Source organism: Zalophus californianus, chromosome 4 (genome assembly GCF_009762305.2).
Source record: "Zalophus californianus isolate mZalCal1 chromosome 4, mZalCal1.pri.v2, whole genome shotgun sequence".
Lineage (NCBI taxonomy): Eukaryota > Metazoa > Chordata > Mammalia > Carnivora > Otariidae > Zalophus > Zalophus californianus.
Genome location: NC_045598.1, coordinates 174,593,477 through 174,609,833, shown reverse-complemented (window position 1 = coordinate 174,609,833; position 16,357 = coordinate 174,593,477). Strand labels below are relative to the sequence as shown.

Genomic DNA, 16,357 nt, shown 5'->3' with positions numbered 1-16,357 from the left:
AAAACAGATAAATACCAAATAAAGTCTACAGTATAGTAAATAGTACTGTCCTAAGATTAATTTCTGAGTTTTGACAGATATGCCATAGTTTATAAGGTGGTAACATTACGGGAAGCTTGGGGAAGGGTATAGGAAACATCTCTGGACTATCTTTGCAACTTTCCTATAAATCTGAAATGAAAAGGTCATTAAGGAAGAGTATAGGAAAGCCACAGCACTGAAAGCATGGCTGTATTTAATATGAAGAAAGGGACTTACAGATTATATACACATTTTTGCAGTAATTTGATCAACACCACAGTTTATTTGTAAACATATTATATGTGTCAATAATCAAATTGACAACACTTTATACATTTTGTTCCAGAATATTAACATCATATCAGAAAACAATCCACTGTACTCAGTTACAGAATTTTGGTACTTTAAAATCTTTAAATACAAACTGTATTTGAAACACTGAACATAAAATAGAAACATGAATGGCAGAGAAGACTGACAACATTAAGTAAAAGAAACTGATATTCCCCCAATAACAAATACAAAATCATCTGATTACATATTTAAAATGAAAGAATGAAAGGAATCGAGAAAATCAGGTATGTTTTTAAATGACATAAAGTTGCATTTCTTTAGACCCACCTGAGAGGTGAAACTGTACCATACCAAATTCTGTGCCCTTTCTGATATTTTTCTCTTGGCTTTTAAAGAATGTTTCCCATGGTTTAAGCACATTAAGGGGAGAAAAGAAAGGGGAGGTAGCACAAAGCCAAATGAAATTATGTTAAAATTCTTTCATAAGTCTTCTTTGGCAAACGAAGTCTACACTTAAAATTTAACGTTTTGTTGAATTCGATCAACACTTGTAGGATTAGGAGATACATCTTTCCATGAGTTAACATATGGATGAAACAAAGCCAAATTCATAAAGCAAAGCACAAAAGCAGCTTTCACATTTTACTAACAGCTTGAAAAAGCAGATTCTTCCTCCTTAAAAGTACGAGAGGTTTTCAACTGGGAATCAGAACCTTTCCTCATTCACAGGAGAAACCATAGTTGTCCACCTGTTTTTCCAGTACTTTCCCTAAAATTCATGATCACTATTAGGTTCTAATTCTTCCTCCATTATCTCTCAAAGGAAATATAGCAGCAAATCACTCCCATATTTGAAGTTTTCAATTCACTACCAACTGGGTTCACTGCCAGCAACTACAAATTATTCAATTCTTTATTAGTGTACATGTCATTACAGTAGGCTTAGATTGTTAATACAGGAATAAATAAAATAACTACAGCTGATATAAACAAAGCAAATGAAAATGAGATTAAAGAGCCCTGATCAAGTGAAATACTTACAACTTTCTGTTGAAAAACTATAAAAGTTACATACATACCTAACAGCACTAGGAATGTACAGTATCAATTACTGGAAAAATAAATGAGTGATTCACAGTCATAAGAAATTATTTTAATATTAGTATGTATTTTTCCTTTTATAATAAGACAAACATTTATAACATACACTTGATTTCTACCTCATATAAGACAAAGTAGAAAAGGAAATGTTACTGCACTTACCCCAAAACACAGCACTGAGTGTGTGCCACAGGTGACCTGCTCTGAGATACTCAATTCTATAGGTAGGCCATGGTACTGAATGCATGGTTCTGTTAACAGTTTTAAGAAAGGCATGTATTTCCAGAAGTATGTTAAATACACAAATACCAGTTCTATAAATAACAAAAATTATCAGCAAAAATGTTTAGGTTCTAACATTCCCAAATTTTCTAATGCTTTAAGTGTTTTAGATATATGTTGTCTGACCAGTTAGTTTGGTTACAGTTTTAAACGAGCAAACCATTATCCTATGAGAAGAGCTACACTAAACTTATAACACTGCACAAACTTCCCAAGGAAGGTAACTTAGAAAATCTAGAAAGTGACTCCAATTATTCTAATTACCATTTGAGATCTAAAAGAATCAATGACTAAAGAAACATTTTGAAATTACTCAACTTTTCTTGATCAGTTCCTCCAAAACTCTTCACATAAATTTAAGATCCAGATTGCCTAAGAATGTCTTCAAAGTAGGTTTATCACCAAAGTGTTTCTGATCAGAAGACACAGCCTTAATGCCCCTAATATGTAATTCTAACCTAAAATCACAATCCTTGGTTTCAAAACATCAAATTCGATTTCATAACAATTCACTGGTAAAGCTACTAAACAAAAAGTCAGTGTGGGTGAAAACACACAGCAGCCACAATTACAAGAATGGAAAACAAATTCTACTTTTCCATAAAGACTCTGAAAATATAAAGCCCAAAGTGAGTGACAACAGAAGTCCACATATAAACGTTGGTTTAAAAATAGAATGTTTCCCAAAGCTTCTCATGAGATGTCAATGTATAGTCATAGTGGGAGTTGAGACCTTATAAATCAAGGTTAAGTTGTACATAACTATGCTGATTTACATACCGTCGACAGTGTTCAACTCATATGCATAATTTACAGACATCCACAGAAATTCGTAATGCCCCATCGTATCCTCTCTCAAAACTGGATGTTTATTGTTTTATAGTTTTGCTACTTTAAGTACCAAGAAGCCTTTTCAGAGGAAGAGTTCTGACTCTTCCCGTGATCCCCTAAAGAGTAGGTAACAAAATATAAAATTAAACAAGATTTATGTTTGATAAACTAACATATAAAATTACCACTGCAATATTCATAGTGACTGCTTATAAACAGAACAGTCATCATAAAGCCTAAAAAGTATATATCCTCAGTCTTATAAAAGAAATGCAGATTGTCTCAAGGTAAAAAATACAGTGCAGACTGCTAAAAAGCTCTTTGTTGCATTAGGAGGTGCAATAATGAGGAAAACTTCAGAAAACGCAAACGTGTTCCCCAACCTTTTGCATCGGTGAAGCGTGAATTGCACTGCGGCAGCACGATGCTTTTTAGTGGCCGGCACTATAAAGCTAATGTTAAGAAAGAAAAAAGGCAGAAGTGTGAGCAACAAATGGTGGAACCAAATTATTGCAAATGGAGATTAGCAGTAAGAAGCGAGGAAGGTGACCGTCCCCTCCATTCTGATAAGACGCCATCTTTAAATATTAAGTTCTTTGCAGGAAGTGGAACGCCCATCTCGGCGCAGGAGGGCTGTGAGAGCGCGCTGGAGAAGCCGGCCTCTGTGGGAACATCCAGGGTTGAAGCACCTTCCTAAAAGACCAAGGAACAGGAGAAAAATCCTATAACCAACACTTTACCAAACCACTTCATACAGCTCATTATAAATACGGACTTTGATGACCCAAGAAATGTTTAGGGTTCGCAAGGCACCGCGGGAGACTTGAAGATCTACCTCACAGACGCCGAGATAACCAGTGGCAGGGTATCACCGCATGCGATAATGACTAACACAAGTCAGACTACAAGTGCTTAGAAATAAATAGAAATAATGGGCCATGAGACTGTAAGAGAAGACAAACGTTCATTCTTAGACCTAATCTCTAAAAACCCCTCATATAGCATCAAGCACCAGAACACTCCATGGGCTTCCTGGGCTCTCAGATTCTCATATTTAGCGCAGACCTCTCCCCAGGCCTCCAGGCTCACACACCCACCTATCTGGCATCGGCTCTTGGGTGTTTCACCATTCATTCCACACCTACCACCATGTCCCCAACCTTCACTCTCCAAGCTCCTCCCCTGTCCTCCCTACTCTACACACCGAGCTAGTCCAGAAACTGGAGAATCATGCCTGACTCCTCCCTTCCTTTCACCCTCAATCTTTTCCTCACATTGAATTAACTGCCAGGTTCTAGCAATCTACCTCCAACATGTATCCCAAATTACTTTATTCATTCACCACAGTCGAGGCCAGTGGTCTCCAAAGTGGGGTATGGGACTATAAAAATTTCAGAAATCCCATATTGATTACTGCACCCTTAACAAAATTTCTATTTTTGTGTATGTTTTATAATACTTACAATTTATTGATGTAACAGTACATACGGGTAATAAGCAAACTTTTATTATGGTTACATGCAAAATTTGGGGGTACTTTTAATTCAAAAGGGAGCTCAGCTACCAACAACTCTCACATGGTCTCTGAACTGGTCTTGCTTCTATGCTTGTGCCTTTTTAATCTGCTCTCCAAACAGTAACTAATCTTTTAAAACAGTCAAGCAGAAATAATGTCATTCCTGTTTAAAAGTCTTCAATAATTCCTCTTTGCACTCGAACATAAAATACAAATTGTTTACCATACTCCAGAAGGCCCTGCCCTCCCCTACTCTTCATCCTCACCTCTCGCCAACCCCCCCACTTTCATGAGGCTTCTGCCACACCAGCCTTCTTTCGTTTCCTTGTACACAGAGTGTTTTCCCGACCCAGGACCCATGCTCCTACCAAGCCCTGCATGGCATACTCTTTTCCATCCCTTAGGAAATTTCAGTTTACATATCATCTCTGTCCATTTAAATCAGGTCTCCCTTTGGATTCCATCAGATTCCAAGGAGTTTGGCTCCTTCAAGGTGCTTACTGAAATCTGTAATTACTTACATAATTCAATGTTTACTTGACTATTTACTGTCTCAAACATCATTATAAGCTCCACTAGTGCCTTGGACAGCACTTCTTCCCCGGCATGCAGTAAAGGGTCTGGCATAGGGCAGACCCAAGTATTTATTGAAAAAATAAATGAAACAAAACTCCACACTACTGTAACGTTGGATCAGATATTCTGAACAGAAATACTCCAGTCCAAAAAAAAAAAAAAAAAAAAAAGTTTGTCTAGAGTATCCTTTCTTTCCCTGGGGGAGTGGGGAAGACAAAAGGTCTGAAGCACTGGCTTGCGCTACAAACAGCCCCCTGTCAGCAACCGAGAATCACTGCAGTTAAGGGAAGAGTATCGTACCCAGAAACCAGCACCTAGCATGGTACATGGCCCACAGTAGATGCTTACCACATTTCTACTGAATAAAGCACTGGCATAAAACAAAGAGTTCCAGCTTTAGACCCTCTTCACCTGGCCAGTAAATCATGTACAAGAAAATGAACTTCCTAAATCTCAACATCTTTATTTATCAATTAAAATTAATGCTTATTTCATTACTGCAGAGGCCCAAGATAAACACGGAAGTGTTCTGAATCCTATAAAGCCCTACGCAAGCAGCATTTGCATTTTTTTGAGTTTTGTTACCTGGAATGAGTGAACAAAGTTAAGGACTTGTAGAGAGAGTTTTCTACTGGAATGTAAGAGGTTCCGAAGGCTGGAAAACAGGGGTAAAAAGTTTAAAACAAACATGACAACAACAAATATCTCACAAGAGTTTAACTTCAGCATCTTAAATGCATTTATATATGTAAATACATTCTGATTAATCACCTAAAAATTTTTTTAAAATTTCAATGGTTCTCGTCAATGAAATCTCTGCCCGTTTTAATATTATTAAAACTGGGTGTTAATCGTGCCTAAAAAGACCATTTTGAAATAAAAAGTCATGTATAAAACCAAAACTGAGAAGTTACTGTTAGGAAAAGCTTATACTATTAGCATACATAAATGTTAAATGAAAGAGAACTTTTAAAATGAAAACTCAAGAAGAAATGACGATTATGATACAAACTTCAAATACCCAAATTAACTTTAAAATACACGCTGATAAAAAGTCTGACAGATTTACTATACATCAACCCACTGAAATCAAATATTTTTCAAATATGGAAACTGGTAACAATTATGGTGGCAACTTTATTTTTTTTTATTTTTATTTTTTTTTTAAAGATTTTATTTATTTATTTGACAGAGACAGACACAGCGAGAGAGGGAACACAAGCAGGGGGAGTGGGAGAGGGAGAAGCAGGCTTCCCGTGGAGCAGGGAGCCCCAGTGAGGGGGCTCGATCCCAGGACCCTGGGACCATGACCTGAGCCGAAGGCAGACGCTTAACGACTGAGCCACCCAGGCGCCCCTGGTGGCAATTTTAAAGCTGTACAGTATTCCTACTTTTTTTATTCATGTAGGTGACTTTCAGAGAATTACTGAAATTATGTGTCAATTGAGTACTTTTAATCTTCTGATAAAGTATATTAAGCCAACTGAATGAATTACTTATTATCCAACTCTGTTTTCTTAAATGAAGAAGTCAAGGAGACCTGTGGACATCAGCTCTCCCAGCCGCCCTGCCACGACAATCAGATTCAGGGACATTCCTCTCTGTTAAAACAGTTGCAAAACTTTTACAACACTGCCTCTTAGCAATGGCTCCCAATGGATCAGAGTCAGCATGCAAGATAAAACCTCCATGTCACCTCTGATAAGTAATATATATGCTCATTTTAGAAAACGTGGAAACTGAAAAAAATTTAGAAATTCAGCTATAATTCCAACAAAAGAGATAATCGCTATTTACATGACATAACTTGAGTGTGTGTTTGCTCAGAGGGACAGAAGGGCACAAGGGCAATGTTCTACAAACACGTACACATTACAAACACTAGGCATAACCTCGTATAAGCACGCTAATTTTATCACACTCTTACCAAATCTTGGTAACTAAGTTAACATAATTAAAATTAACCAAAATATGTGCCCCCAATGTTTGCATGTGTCCAATTTTTGAGATGCTGAAGTTTAATTTTGAAAAATACAGTAAACCCTTAAACTAGCAATCTTTATTCAATCAACAAATAAACACAAGGCAATTACTATGCTCATGTGTGAAATAAAAGAAAATAAGACGTGGCAACTGACAGCCTAAAAGTCTCACAGATGAAAAGATGACAGTGAACATAAACCCTTACCTCTCTTTTCTGCAAAGGCCATGTGTAGCAATTTTTCTACAAACTTTCCGATTTAATTCAGAACTAAACAATGGAATTCCAAAGCACAGCTCAAGAGGAACCCAATCTGCTTCTGCTGTGGCAACTACAAAATGATATATAGTTAATTAACCACATATGTGTTTACATATATTATGACTGACCAGGGTTTCTTAACAGATGTCCAGAAATTTTCAGATTCCTCCCACCCCTGTGGTCCACCAATGGGCTTAGCAGGAGAGAGGATTTAGAGGGGGTCAGAGAATCTCTGCAATGGGAAAGAATCTTTATTGAGTATGTACATGCTTCTGGGGACAAGGTATATAGCTTTCACCAGATGCTCAAAATGGCCTTTTACCAAAAGAAAGACACTGCAAGACATCGACAAGATGAAAGAATTAAATGAAACTAAAGTCATTGTTCTCAGGTCATATTTTTCTAACACTTTCATTGTTATTCTAAATATATAAACATGTTTCCTAGTAAATACTTATTAAAAGGTCCATTATGGATAATCAGAACAGACAAATGACATCCAAATGATTTAACAGAAGTTATTAAATCTCAGAGACTAGTCCAAAACCGCAAATAATTCTTAAAGCCTTACCAGAGTTTTGTTTTGCTGCCGAGTCTATAGCTGCTTCCTCAATGACCATTTCAAAAGACTCTGTACTCCCATTTACGTCTGAGCCAGAAGCCAAGTCAGGTTCTCCTTGCAATGAAAGGACATACACAGTATTAGGATTCTCGTAGTTGGCACAAGTCGTCCATCAGCCCTAACGGAAGAGAAGACTTCCAGCAACAAGAATGACAATGGAGAGCGAAGGGTCTTCAGCCTAAAGCAACTGTTCCCAACTAGGGGGCAAACCTGACCCCCAAGAGACCTCTGACAACGTTTGGAGACCGATGCAAAGGTCATGAATGGGGACAGGGATGCTACTGATATCTAGGGATGCTAAACATGTTATATTGCACGGGACAGGCCCCCACAACAAGGATTATCCAGCTCAGAATGTAAATAGTGCCAAAGTGGTGAAACCCTGACCCAAGGAAATGACTCAAAAGGCAGAACTCAAGTTCAGACTTTCACTTAGATCATTACCGAAGTCGCTTCTACCCCCATGGGAACATGCAGTCAGGTTATGTCATTCCTCTTCAAAATTCTTGGACTCTTCCTACCTTCCAGCACATAAGATCCTCCAAGATCTCCTCACCTTACTTCTCTACTCTCGTTTTCTACTATTTTCCAACAAATTCTTTCTTTTGGCCAAGATGAGCTGCTCTATTGCCTGATTCTCTCTGCCTGAAAGGCTGCTACCCTCCAAATAAACAAACATCTTTTATATACCCAAATCCTCACTTTTCAAAATTGAGTTCAAACTTTACCTTCTCTAGGAAGCCTTCTCTGATAGCTCAGTTGGGCTGAGATATGCCTTCTCTGTCCTATGGTAGCGCATTAAGCTGATGCCAAGCTCTATCGCAGACTTTTAACACTACACAGCAAGCTGATCCACTGGCTTGTCTCCCTTGCTAGGGTTTTTTTTTATTCCTTAGGTCTTAGTAATTTCAATCCTTTCAGCACCTGAGCGGGTACTCCATAAATGTTTGTGGGATGAAAGAAATAAAACATGACTGTAGCAGACATGCTTTGAAATGACTGCCTAACCTACACCCCGTTTGGAAAATGCCCTGAGATACGTGGCACGCAACTGTTAAACTTTACTCAGATCCTCTGGCCAAAAGTAAAGGACCAGGGCTGGATATTTAACCCAAAGAGAGCCAATCCAATGCACTGGATGGCGAGCAATCCATCATATTTACTCAGGATTTCACACAAAGAGGCTCAGGGAATCGACGTCAATCAACAACAGACGTCTGAGCTGAAGGGTTTCCTAGAGTCACGGACCAGAGCTGCTGGTACCTCGGCCACCAAAGCTGCCTACAAGCCAAAATTCTGCCAGAGCAGAAACAATCAGTAAGCAGGAGAAGGTGACATGAAAATACATTTTTTAATTAAAAAGAGAAAGGAAATCAGTTGTTGTCAACATGCAGGCTGGGCTGGAGACAGGAAGAAGGAGAACGAGGCCAGGAAGGCCAATGAGCAGGAAAGGGACACAGACTAGCATGACAGTCACGGTGAATTTAAAAAGGAGAGAAGGGAAGACAGGATATGAGAGACATTTCTAAAGACTACTTCACAGAACGTGGAAACTAAATGGACAGCGTGGCGAAAGAAGGAAGAGACAAAGATAAGATTCTAGGCTGGGGTTCCTGAGACAGTGGTGCCTTTTACAGAGAAAGGTTCAACCGGAAAAACTGTTCATTCTACTTTAGAAACATTTTTAGACAGAGACTGAAGTTTTGAAGCCATCATTCCACAAAAGAACTTAACTGAAAGCCCACAGAAATGGAGATGACAGTCAAGGGCTAACACCCCACAGCCACTCTGTACTCCAACCCCAGGCCAGCACCCAGTTAGCTGGGCACTTAGTATTTTCTCCATCCGAACAACTGATGCTTGTCCAAATGATGTCACAGAATATTTTCTCACCTTAGTGAAAAAATACCAAGTATTAAATAATTCAACATCCCCACAAAAGTCTCCCTGCTTCTTAAGTGTTAAGATTGCGATCAACTCCATACAATGATCTTAATTGTTGGCTGACCTCGCTCATCAGAAGCGTCACTGAGTTTTCTGCTTGCAAGTTGGCTAGAAGCATTCAACATGGTGACATATCCACAAAAATGCTGCAAGTCCACTTTGTTCCTTAATATTTGCAATGCTTTATGAACACCCATATTGACACGAGTAAACTCTAAGGATGAAGATTGACATCACATTATAAGTAAACAGTCTTATAACGCAACATCAAAAATGTAAATATACTTTTATTAAGCAATTCTTAGAACTACTTTTATACTTTAATCTATCAACAATGATTCCAACAAAGAACTACCTGTGAATGTGAAAGGATGGTGTACACGTATTATTTACAGCCTCCAGGAGGCATTTATTGTATCAAACCAAATTAACTGCTAAGCAAGCAAATAGGACCAGTCAGGGGCAAATTTTCTAGGCTTCTCTTTGTGGTTCTATTCTGCCTCAAATGCTTACTTGTTGGGCTTCTGCCAGGAAATGTATTAAATACACACCATATTTTTTTGAGAAATTTTTAAAAGTAAAATTATTCCTATTGAAACTAAAGTTAAAAATGCACTTGAAATTATATCCTTAATAAATTAAATTTTAGTGCCAGTCCTCATAAATAGGTGAACTTATGAACAGAAAGATGCTTTATACTCAAATACGAAGATTCCTTTCTTCTATAATTCACACAATAATCTCCCAAGGCAAGAGATCTATTAATCAGTTTTTGAGATTTTATAAATTTTAAGATCCTATTGTCCCTAGCCTGTATCTTCAGGTGAACAAATATTTTTCCCACAGAATTTATAAAGTGTCAAAGGATTAAATAGCAAATTTTAATTGCAGAGAAGTACTTATTTCTCAAAAAGGGGTTGTTTTTTGGAAGAGAAAATTCATCTCCAAATTTCATGCACATTTATTCACAACAGGCAAAAGAGAGAACTGAATTTCAAATGCAAGGCTTCTGCATTCTAGCTATGTGAGGAGGAAAAAAGTATTTTAAAAACCTTCCTTTTTCCCTACTTTGGGGGGAGTCAGGGAGAGTGGTGACTATCATTTTAGAAGAACATTAAGTTCTTATATAAATCATCCTAAGTTAGATTACTTGAACCATTCACAGCCCTCTAAATATTCAAGCAATGTGGCTCTTCTTTAAGAACCAGAAACGTAAGATTATAGAACAGCAGTTTTACATGAAGTGGGAAATACAAGTGCTATATGAATATACATCAGTTTTAATCAGGTAACTTTTTTTTTTTAAGATTTTATTTATCTATTCATGAGAGAGAGACAGAGAGAGAAGCAGGCTCCCAAGGAGCAGGGAGCCCGATGCAGGACTCGATCCCAGGACCCTGGGAACATGACCTGAGCCGAAGGCAGACACTTAACAATCTGAGCCACCCAGGCGCCCCCATCTTTGCTAATACTCTTTTAAAAGCATGTTAAGACCCTAGAACTTAAGAATTTTAAGAATTCACTTCCTATGTTTTCTACCAAACTACTGACAAAGATTAATGATAAAGAGGTCAAATAGATATAATTCAAAAGTAAGATACCTCCTTGTAGTTCTGTTTCATCAAATGGAAATGGTATGTGGACAGTTTCTCCTATCCCATGCAAACCATGTCCCTAAACATGAAGAAACAGAGTTGAAAGGTATACAAGAAACCTGTATTTCCAAGAACAAACAGATAATCAAACAATAAATGAGACTATGCCATGTGATGGTATATCCTACATTAATATTCCATTAAAAAGCTCTCAACAATTTATTTTTTTCTCCAGCAAGCAAAGACCATCTTTTTTTTCTATTTTTTTAAAATTTTTATTGTTATGTTAATCACCATACATCATTAGTTTTTGATGTAGTGTTCCATGATTCATTGTTTGTGCATAACACCCAGTGCTCTACGCAGAATGTGCCTTCTTTAATACCCATCACCAGGCTAACCCATCCCCCCACCCCCCTCCCCTCTAGAACCCTCAGTTTGTTTTTCAGAGTCCACCGTCTCTCATGGTTCGTCTCCCCCTCCGATTTACTCCCCTTCATTCTTCCCCTCCTATCTTCTTTTCTTTTTCTTAACATATATTGCATTATTTGTTTCAGAAGTACAGATCTGTGATTCAACAGTCTAAGCAAAGACCATCTTAAGTGCATATTAACTTATAAGGCCACCTATCTCCAATGGAGCATATGGCTAATGAAAAACAAAGAGGCCAATTTAACAGGTACATGAGGTGTGAGACAAGCGAAGACTGAAATCAAGCACACTCACGCGAGGGTTAGGTGTAGTTCTGAGAGGAAAGTGGTAAAAGAATCCCATCATCAATCACCTGGTGTACCATGAACTGGGAATGCAAAACTCAAAAACCTGCACTCCGTGACACATATTCAAAATTATATAATTATAAAAGCCCCTCAATAAGGGTTAAATAAATTAATGAATGTATTTTCAAGGCAGCTGCAGAAAAAAAGAAAAAAAGAGGAAGCTCCCAACGAACTAAAACAGAAAGGTCTCCACCTGCTAAGTGAAAAAAGCATGGGACGGTACTGTGCTGTGGCTCGCGCATGCCTCGCACATGCATAAGAAACTCTAGACGGCTATAGTAGAAACTAATAAGTGTATCTGATTTAGAGGAGAAATGAGGAGAATGGGGCAGATAGTGTTAGAAGTGCAGTGATACTTTGTGCATCTTTTAATAGTGTTTTATTTCTGAATCATGTGAAGGTTCTATCAATTCAAAAATTAAATTAAGAAAAATCTTGAGTCTAACCACTCCACTCCCATGCTACACATAATAATTTAGTTCTAGCCATTGCATTCAATTAATGTTCATTTGAATTCTGTTAGTTTTAAAGTGTATTTTTGTATTTAAATCCCCAAATTTGTTTTGGTGTAAGAATAATGAGCATGAAGAATTGAACGTTTATGTGCATTTAGTGTTGTTCTAATAGAAAATTTAAGTTAACACTGGGAATCTCTACATTTTTCCCTTTCAAAAAAACCTATACATGATTGAAATTCAAAGTACTCCGATATAAAAGAAAAAAATCATTTCAGAGAAAAATCGCACTCATTAAGATGGTTCATATAACAACCTGAACATATTTCTTCGGACAGCTCCCTTCTACTTTGTTGGTACAGTTACGACTTAAACCCTAATCAAGACTGTTATGATGACAGCACGGCTTTAATCAAACTCTTAATTTTGTTGTAAGTTCCAGCATGGTGAATTTCTTCCATACCACTTACTAAAGGAGGCATTCTTGTTGAGCAAAAACAGAACTCTGTAACCAACACTGAAACTCCTCTGTCTGCTTCTCCTACCACTGCCAGGGCACAGCGAACATCTCGGGAGACCTTCCTGGGTGGTAAGCACAGGACTCTACCCATTTCATGCAGATTATGCAATTCGGTCATCAAGTTCAACAACCTTATAAAGACAGGATCTGTTATTACTTCCAGTTTGCAGGCAAAGGAATTCAACTGAACTCGCCCGAGACCCCTACGAAGTGGTAGAATCAAGATGTGGATATAGGCAGACGGACTCAAGCCCACACCTAACCCATTCCGTTACGTCATCTCCCACAACGAACCCCTCCTCCATGTTCCTCCCTCCTGGCTAACGTGTACGCTAACCATGGTTTCAAGGGGCTTCACGTGCTGATGCAGACACTCAAGTCAGTGTCTCCCGTTCAACTCTTGTCTGTATTTCAAAATATTTTCAATTACCGATTAGATAGCTCCACCATCCAAATATCCCCCAGGCACCTTATACTCAACATGCACCAAACACAACACATCAGCCGACCCCCATCGACTAGCTCTTCCTCCTCTAGTCTCTCAAGTAGTGATATCACCATTCTTCTACCTTCACAAGCCAATACCCCAGGAATCATTCTCTTCCTCTTCTCATATCCTTCTCAGACATGTGATCAAGTCTACTAATTTTAATTTGTAATAACTTTTGAATCCATTTTTTCCTTTCAGTTCTTATTACCACTTCCTGATCTAGGCTGTCCTCACCTCTTGACAGGACTCCTACACTAAATCCTAACTGGACCTCTTGCTTCAGGTTTCTTATTACCCTACTGGTTGGGGTAGCATACTTGGGTAGCATACTCTCCAAGCTGATCCTCCCAAAACACAATGACCACAGAAATCCCCTGCTCAGTACCTTGTACTGGCTGCTATCATTCTACAGGGTACAGTCTAAGCCCTGTAGCAAAACAGTCAAGGTACACTCCATTCCAGGGCCTGCCTATATCAACACTCATGAGAAACTACTCTGAGCCAGGTGCTGTTCTAGGTACTAAGGAAGTAGCAGTGGAGAAGAAGAAAAAAACAATCTCTGCCCAGAGATTTATTCCTGCTAACCCTTCTGCCTGGCCTGGCTCTCTTCTGTATCATCCTTCTATACTCAGCCTGAGTCTCACTGTCTCTGATGAGTGTCCCCCAAGCCTTTCTCCTTGCCTCAAGGCTGAACTGGGTACTATTCTCTAATGGTTACACTGTAAATAATCCTATTCAGCACTTAGCAAAAAAACTGAAACTAACTGCTTATGCAACATTTCCCACCAGACTTAAATCCCTTGAACTCAGGGACTGTGTCTTATTTGTATATCCACATTAATTAGCACAGAATATGGCACATATGATTGTTAGTTGAATAAATTAGTGAAATCTTTATTGAGAACCTACTATGAAGCAGAAAGCATGCTGCACACTTCACACAGTCTTATTTCATTCTATAATCCTAGGACGACAAACTGCTTATCTCATCATTAGCTGCTACTATTACTTTTTGTTGCTCTACAGTAAATATTGCCATCTCCGTTTTACAGGTGGGAAACTAAGTATAAGAGAAGTATCTTCAAAATGTCACACAGCTCATTAGCACATGAAAAGAGGCTCACCATCATTAGGCATCAGGAAAATACAAATCAAAACCACAATGAGATACCGCTTCATACCCTAGGAGGGTTATAATAAAACAAGTCAGATAATACCAAGTGCTGGTGGGAATGTAAAATGGTGTAGCCACTCTGGAAAACAGTCTGCAAGTTCCTTAAACAGTTGCACATGGAATTACTATATGATCCAGCATTTCCACCCCTAACCACATACCGAAATGATAGCACGGCCACACGAAAACCTATGAATGACCATTTATAGCAGTGATTACTATTATTCATAATGGCCAAAAGGTGGAAACCCACATCAGCAATGGATGGAAATACAAAATGTTTTCTATTCACACAACGGACTCTTATTTGGCCTTAAAAAGGAATGCAGTACTGATTCGTGATGGACTGATGCACACTACAACATGATGAGCCTCGAAAACACTCTACGAAGTGAAAGAGGTCAGTGACAAAAGACCACATATCACGTAACTCCATGTATGTGAAATGCCCAGAATCAGCATTCTAGAGAGAGCCAAGTAGATCAGCGTTGTTTAGGGCTGGGGAATAGGAGAGTGAGAGCTAAGCGTTAAGGAGTTATGAGGTGATGAAAATGTTCTAAAATGAGCATGGAGATGGCTGTGGATACCTGCGCCCACACTAAAAATCACAGAGTTGGTACGATGTAAATTGGTGGACTGTATGCTATGTGAATTCTAGTTCAACAGAACTCCTGTAAGTACAGCCACATGGGCAGCAAAAGAGGAGCTGGAATTCAAGGCTGGGTCTAACTCCAAAGTCCATGTTGTTTCTGCGATTCCCACACTGCCAGACAAAGGCCAGGACAAAAACCCACAGCTGATCCCTTGCATTTCAGCTTTACAAATTTCAAATTACTGACATCCGCCTGCGACTCGGCAGAAAGCTAGAAAAATTATAATCTTCAAAATCAAAATCCAAAATTGGTTGTTTCAAATAAAAGCAACGGTACCTGAATCAAAACTGCCGAATGTGTCAAAGCATCATTCAACATCGTGAGCACATTCGATGTAGGAACTACCCCAGGATCATGACCCCAAGATGTTATGAGTAATCGATCATAACCCTAGGGGGAAAAATGAATAAAAGATGAATAAAACGGCATTTAGAGATGTTAAAAAAAAAAAAAAAAAAATTTAAGAAGGTCACTATAATGCTGCTTACCAATTTCTACCCTCCTCAAAAAGAAAGAAAGAAAGAAACATGGTTCACACAACGTACCTGAAATATATCTGGCAATTTTCGAAGTCTTGTACCTTTGGACAGTAAAAGAGATGGTGGTCCTTGCCCAGTGATGTAGTAAATGTACAGTTTAAACCAGACAGAACTGACTTCTGGGATAGCTGGTCCAATATGCTGTGATCACAAAACGGGGAAGAGAAAGTTGTAATACTTAGCTAAAGCAGCCAAATCTCACAAGGGACCAAGAACGGTCTTACAAACAGCTACTGCCGCACATAAATGTTAATTGCTATTATCCTTATGAAAATAAATTTCAAATGCTCCATTCAAACAGTTTCAATTTTATCCTAGAACTGAGAAAGCACGTCTTATGCAATTGGGAGAATGGACTCTGGAGCAGAACACCAAGGTTTGAATCTTGGCTTTGTCCCCTAAGCCGTATCATCTTAAGAAGGTCACTTACACTCTCTGTGCCTCACTTTGCTCTTCTGTAATGTGGCCCTAAAATATCTACCTTGTAAAGACACAAGCTTAGAAGCTTGTTCAAAAAGGTTTAAAACAGCACCTGTCATATAATAAGCTCTATTTCAAAGTGCTAGTTACTGTCATTAATCACATGTGATTTTTCACAAAAGGGGCTATCGAACCTTCCATCCATCTTACCATTCATTCAGTTCATGGAATCCTACTATGCCTAGAAGTCATGTTACAGAATGGGAGGAAGTATGTATATGTGGTTGCGGGGGGAGCACACGA

At 38.5% G+C, this 16,357-nt stretch overlaps 1 protein-coding gene across 3 annotated transcripts in view; it reads right to left on the bottom strand.

Annotated features, from left to right (window-relative positions):
• Window positions 1-227: 227 nt before the first annotated feature.
• FAM91A1 (family with sequence similarity 91 member A1) overlaps window positions 228-16,357 on the bottom strand; it is a 43,164-nt gene continuing 27,034 nt past the window's right edge. Inside the window, exons 17-24 of one of the 3 annotated variants that reach the window (XM_027605623.2) lie at window positions 15,641-15,775; window positions 15,372-15,485; window positions 11,031-11,103; window positions 9,494-9,643; window positions 7,435-7,539; window positions 6,810-6,933; window positions 5,207-5,276; window positions 228-3,222 (exon numbers count right to left, since the gene is read on the bottom strand). In XM_027605623.2, the coding sequence (XP_027461424.1) occupies window positions 3,037-3,222; window positions 5,207-5,276; window positions 6,810-6,933; window positions 7,435-7,539; window positions 9,494-9,643; window positions 11,031-11,103; window positions 15,372-15,485; window positions 15,641-15,775 (957 nt within the window). In that variant the 3' untranslated portion in view covers window positions 228-3,036. The remainder of the gene's footprint in view (window positions 3,223-5,206; window positions 5,277-6,809; window positions 6,934-7,434; window positions 7,540-9,493; window positions 9,644-11,030; window positions 11,104-15,371; window positions 15,486-15,640; window positions 15,776-16,357) is intronic. The other 2 variants (XM_027605614.2, XM_027605634.2) reach the window with 2 other exon arrangements.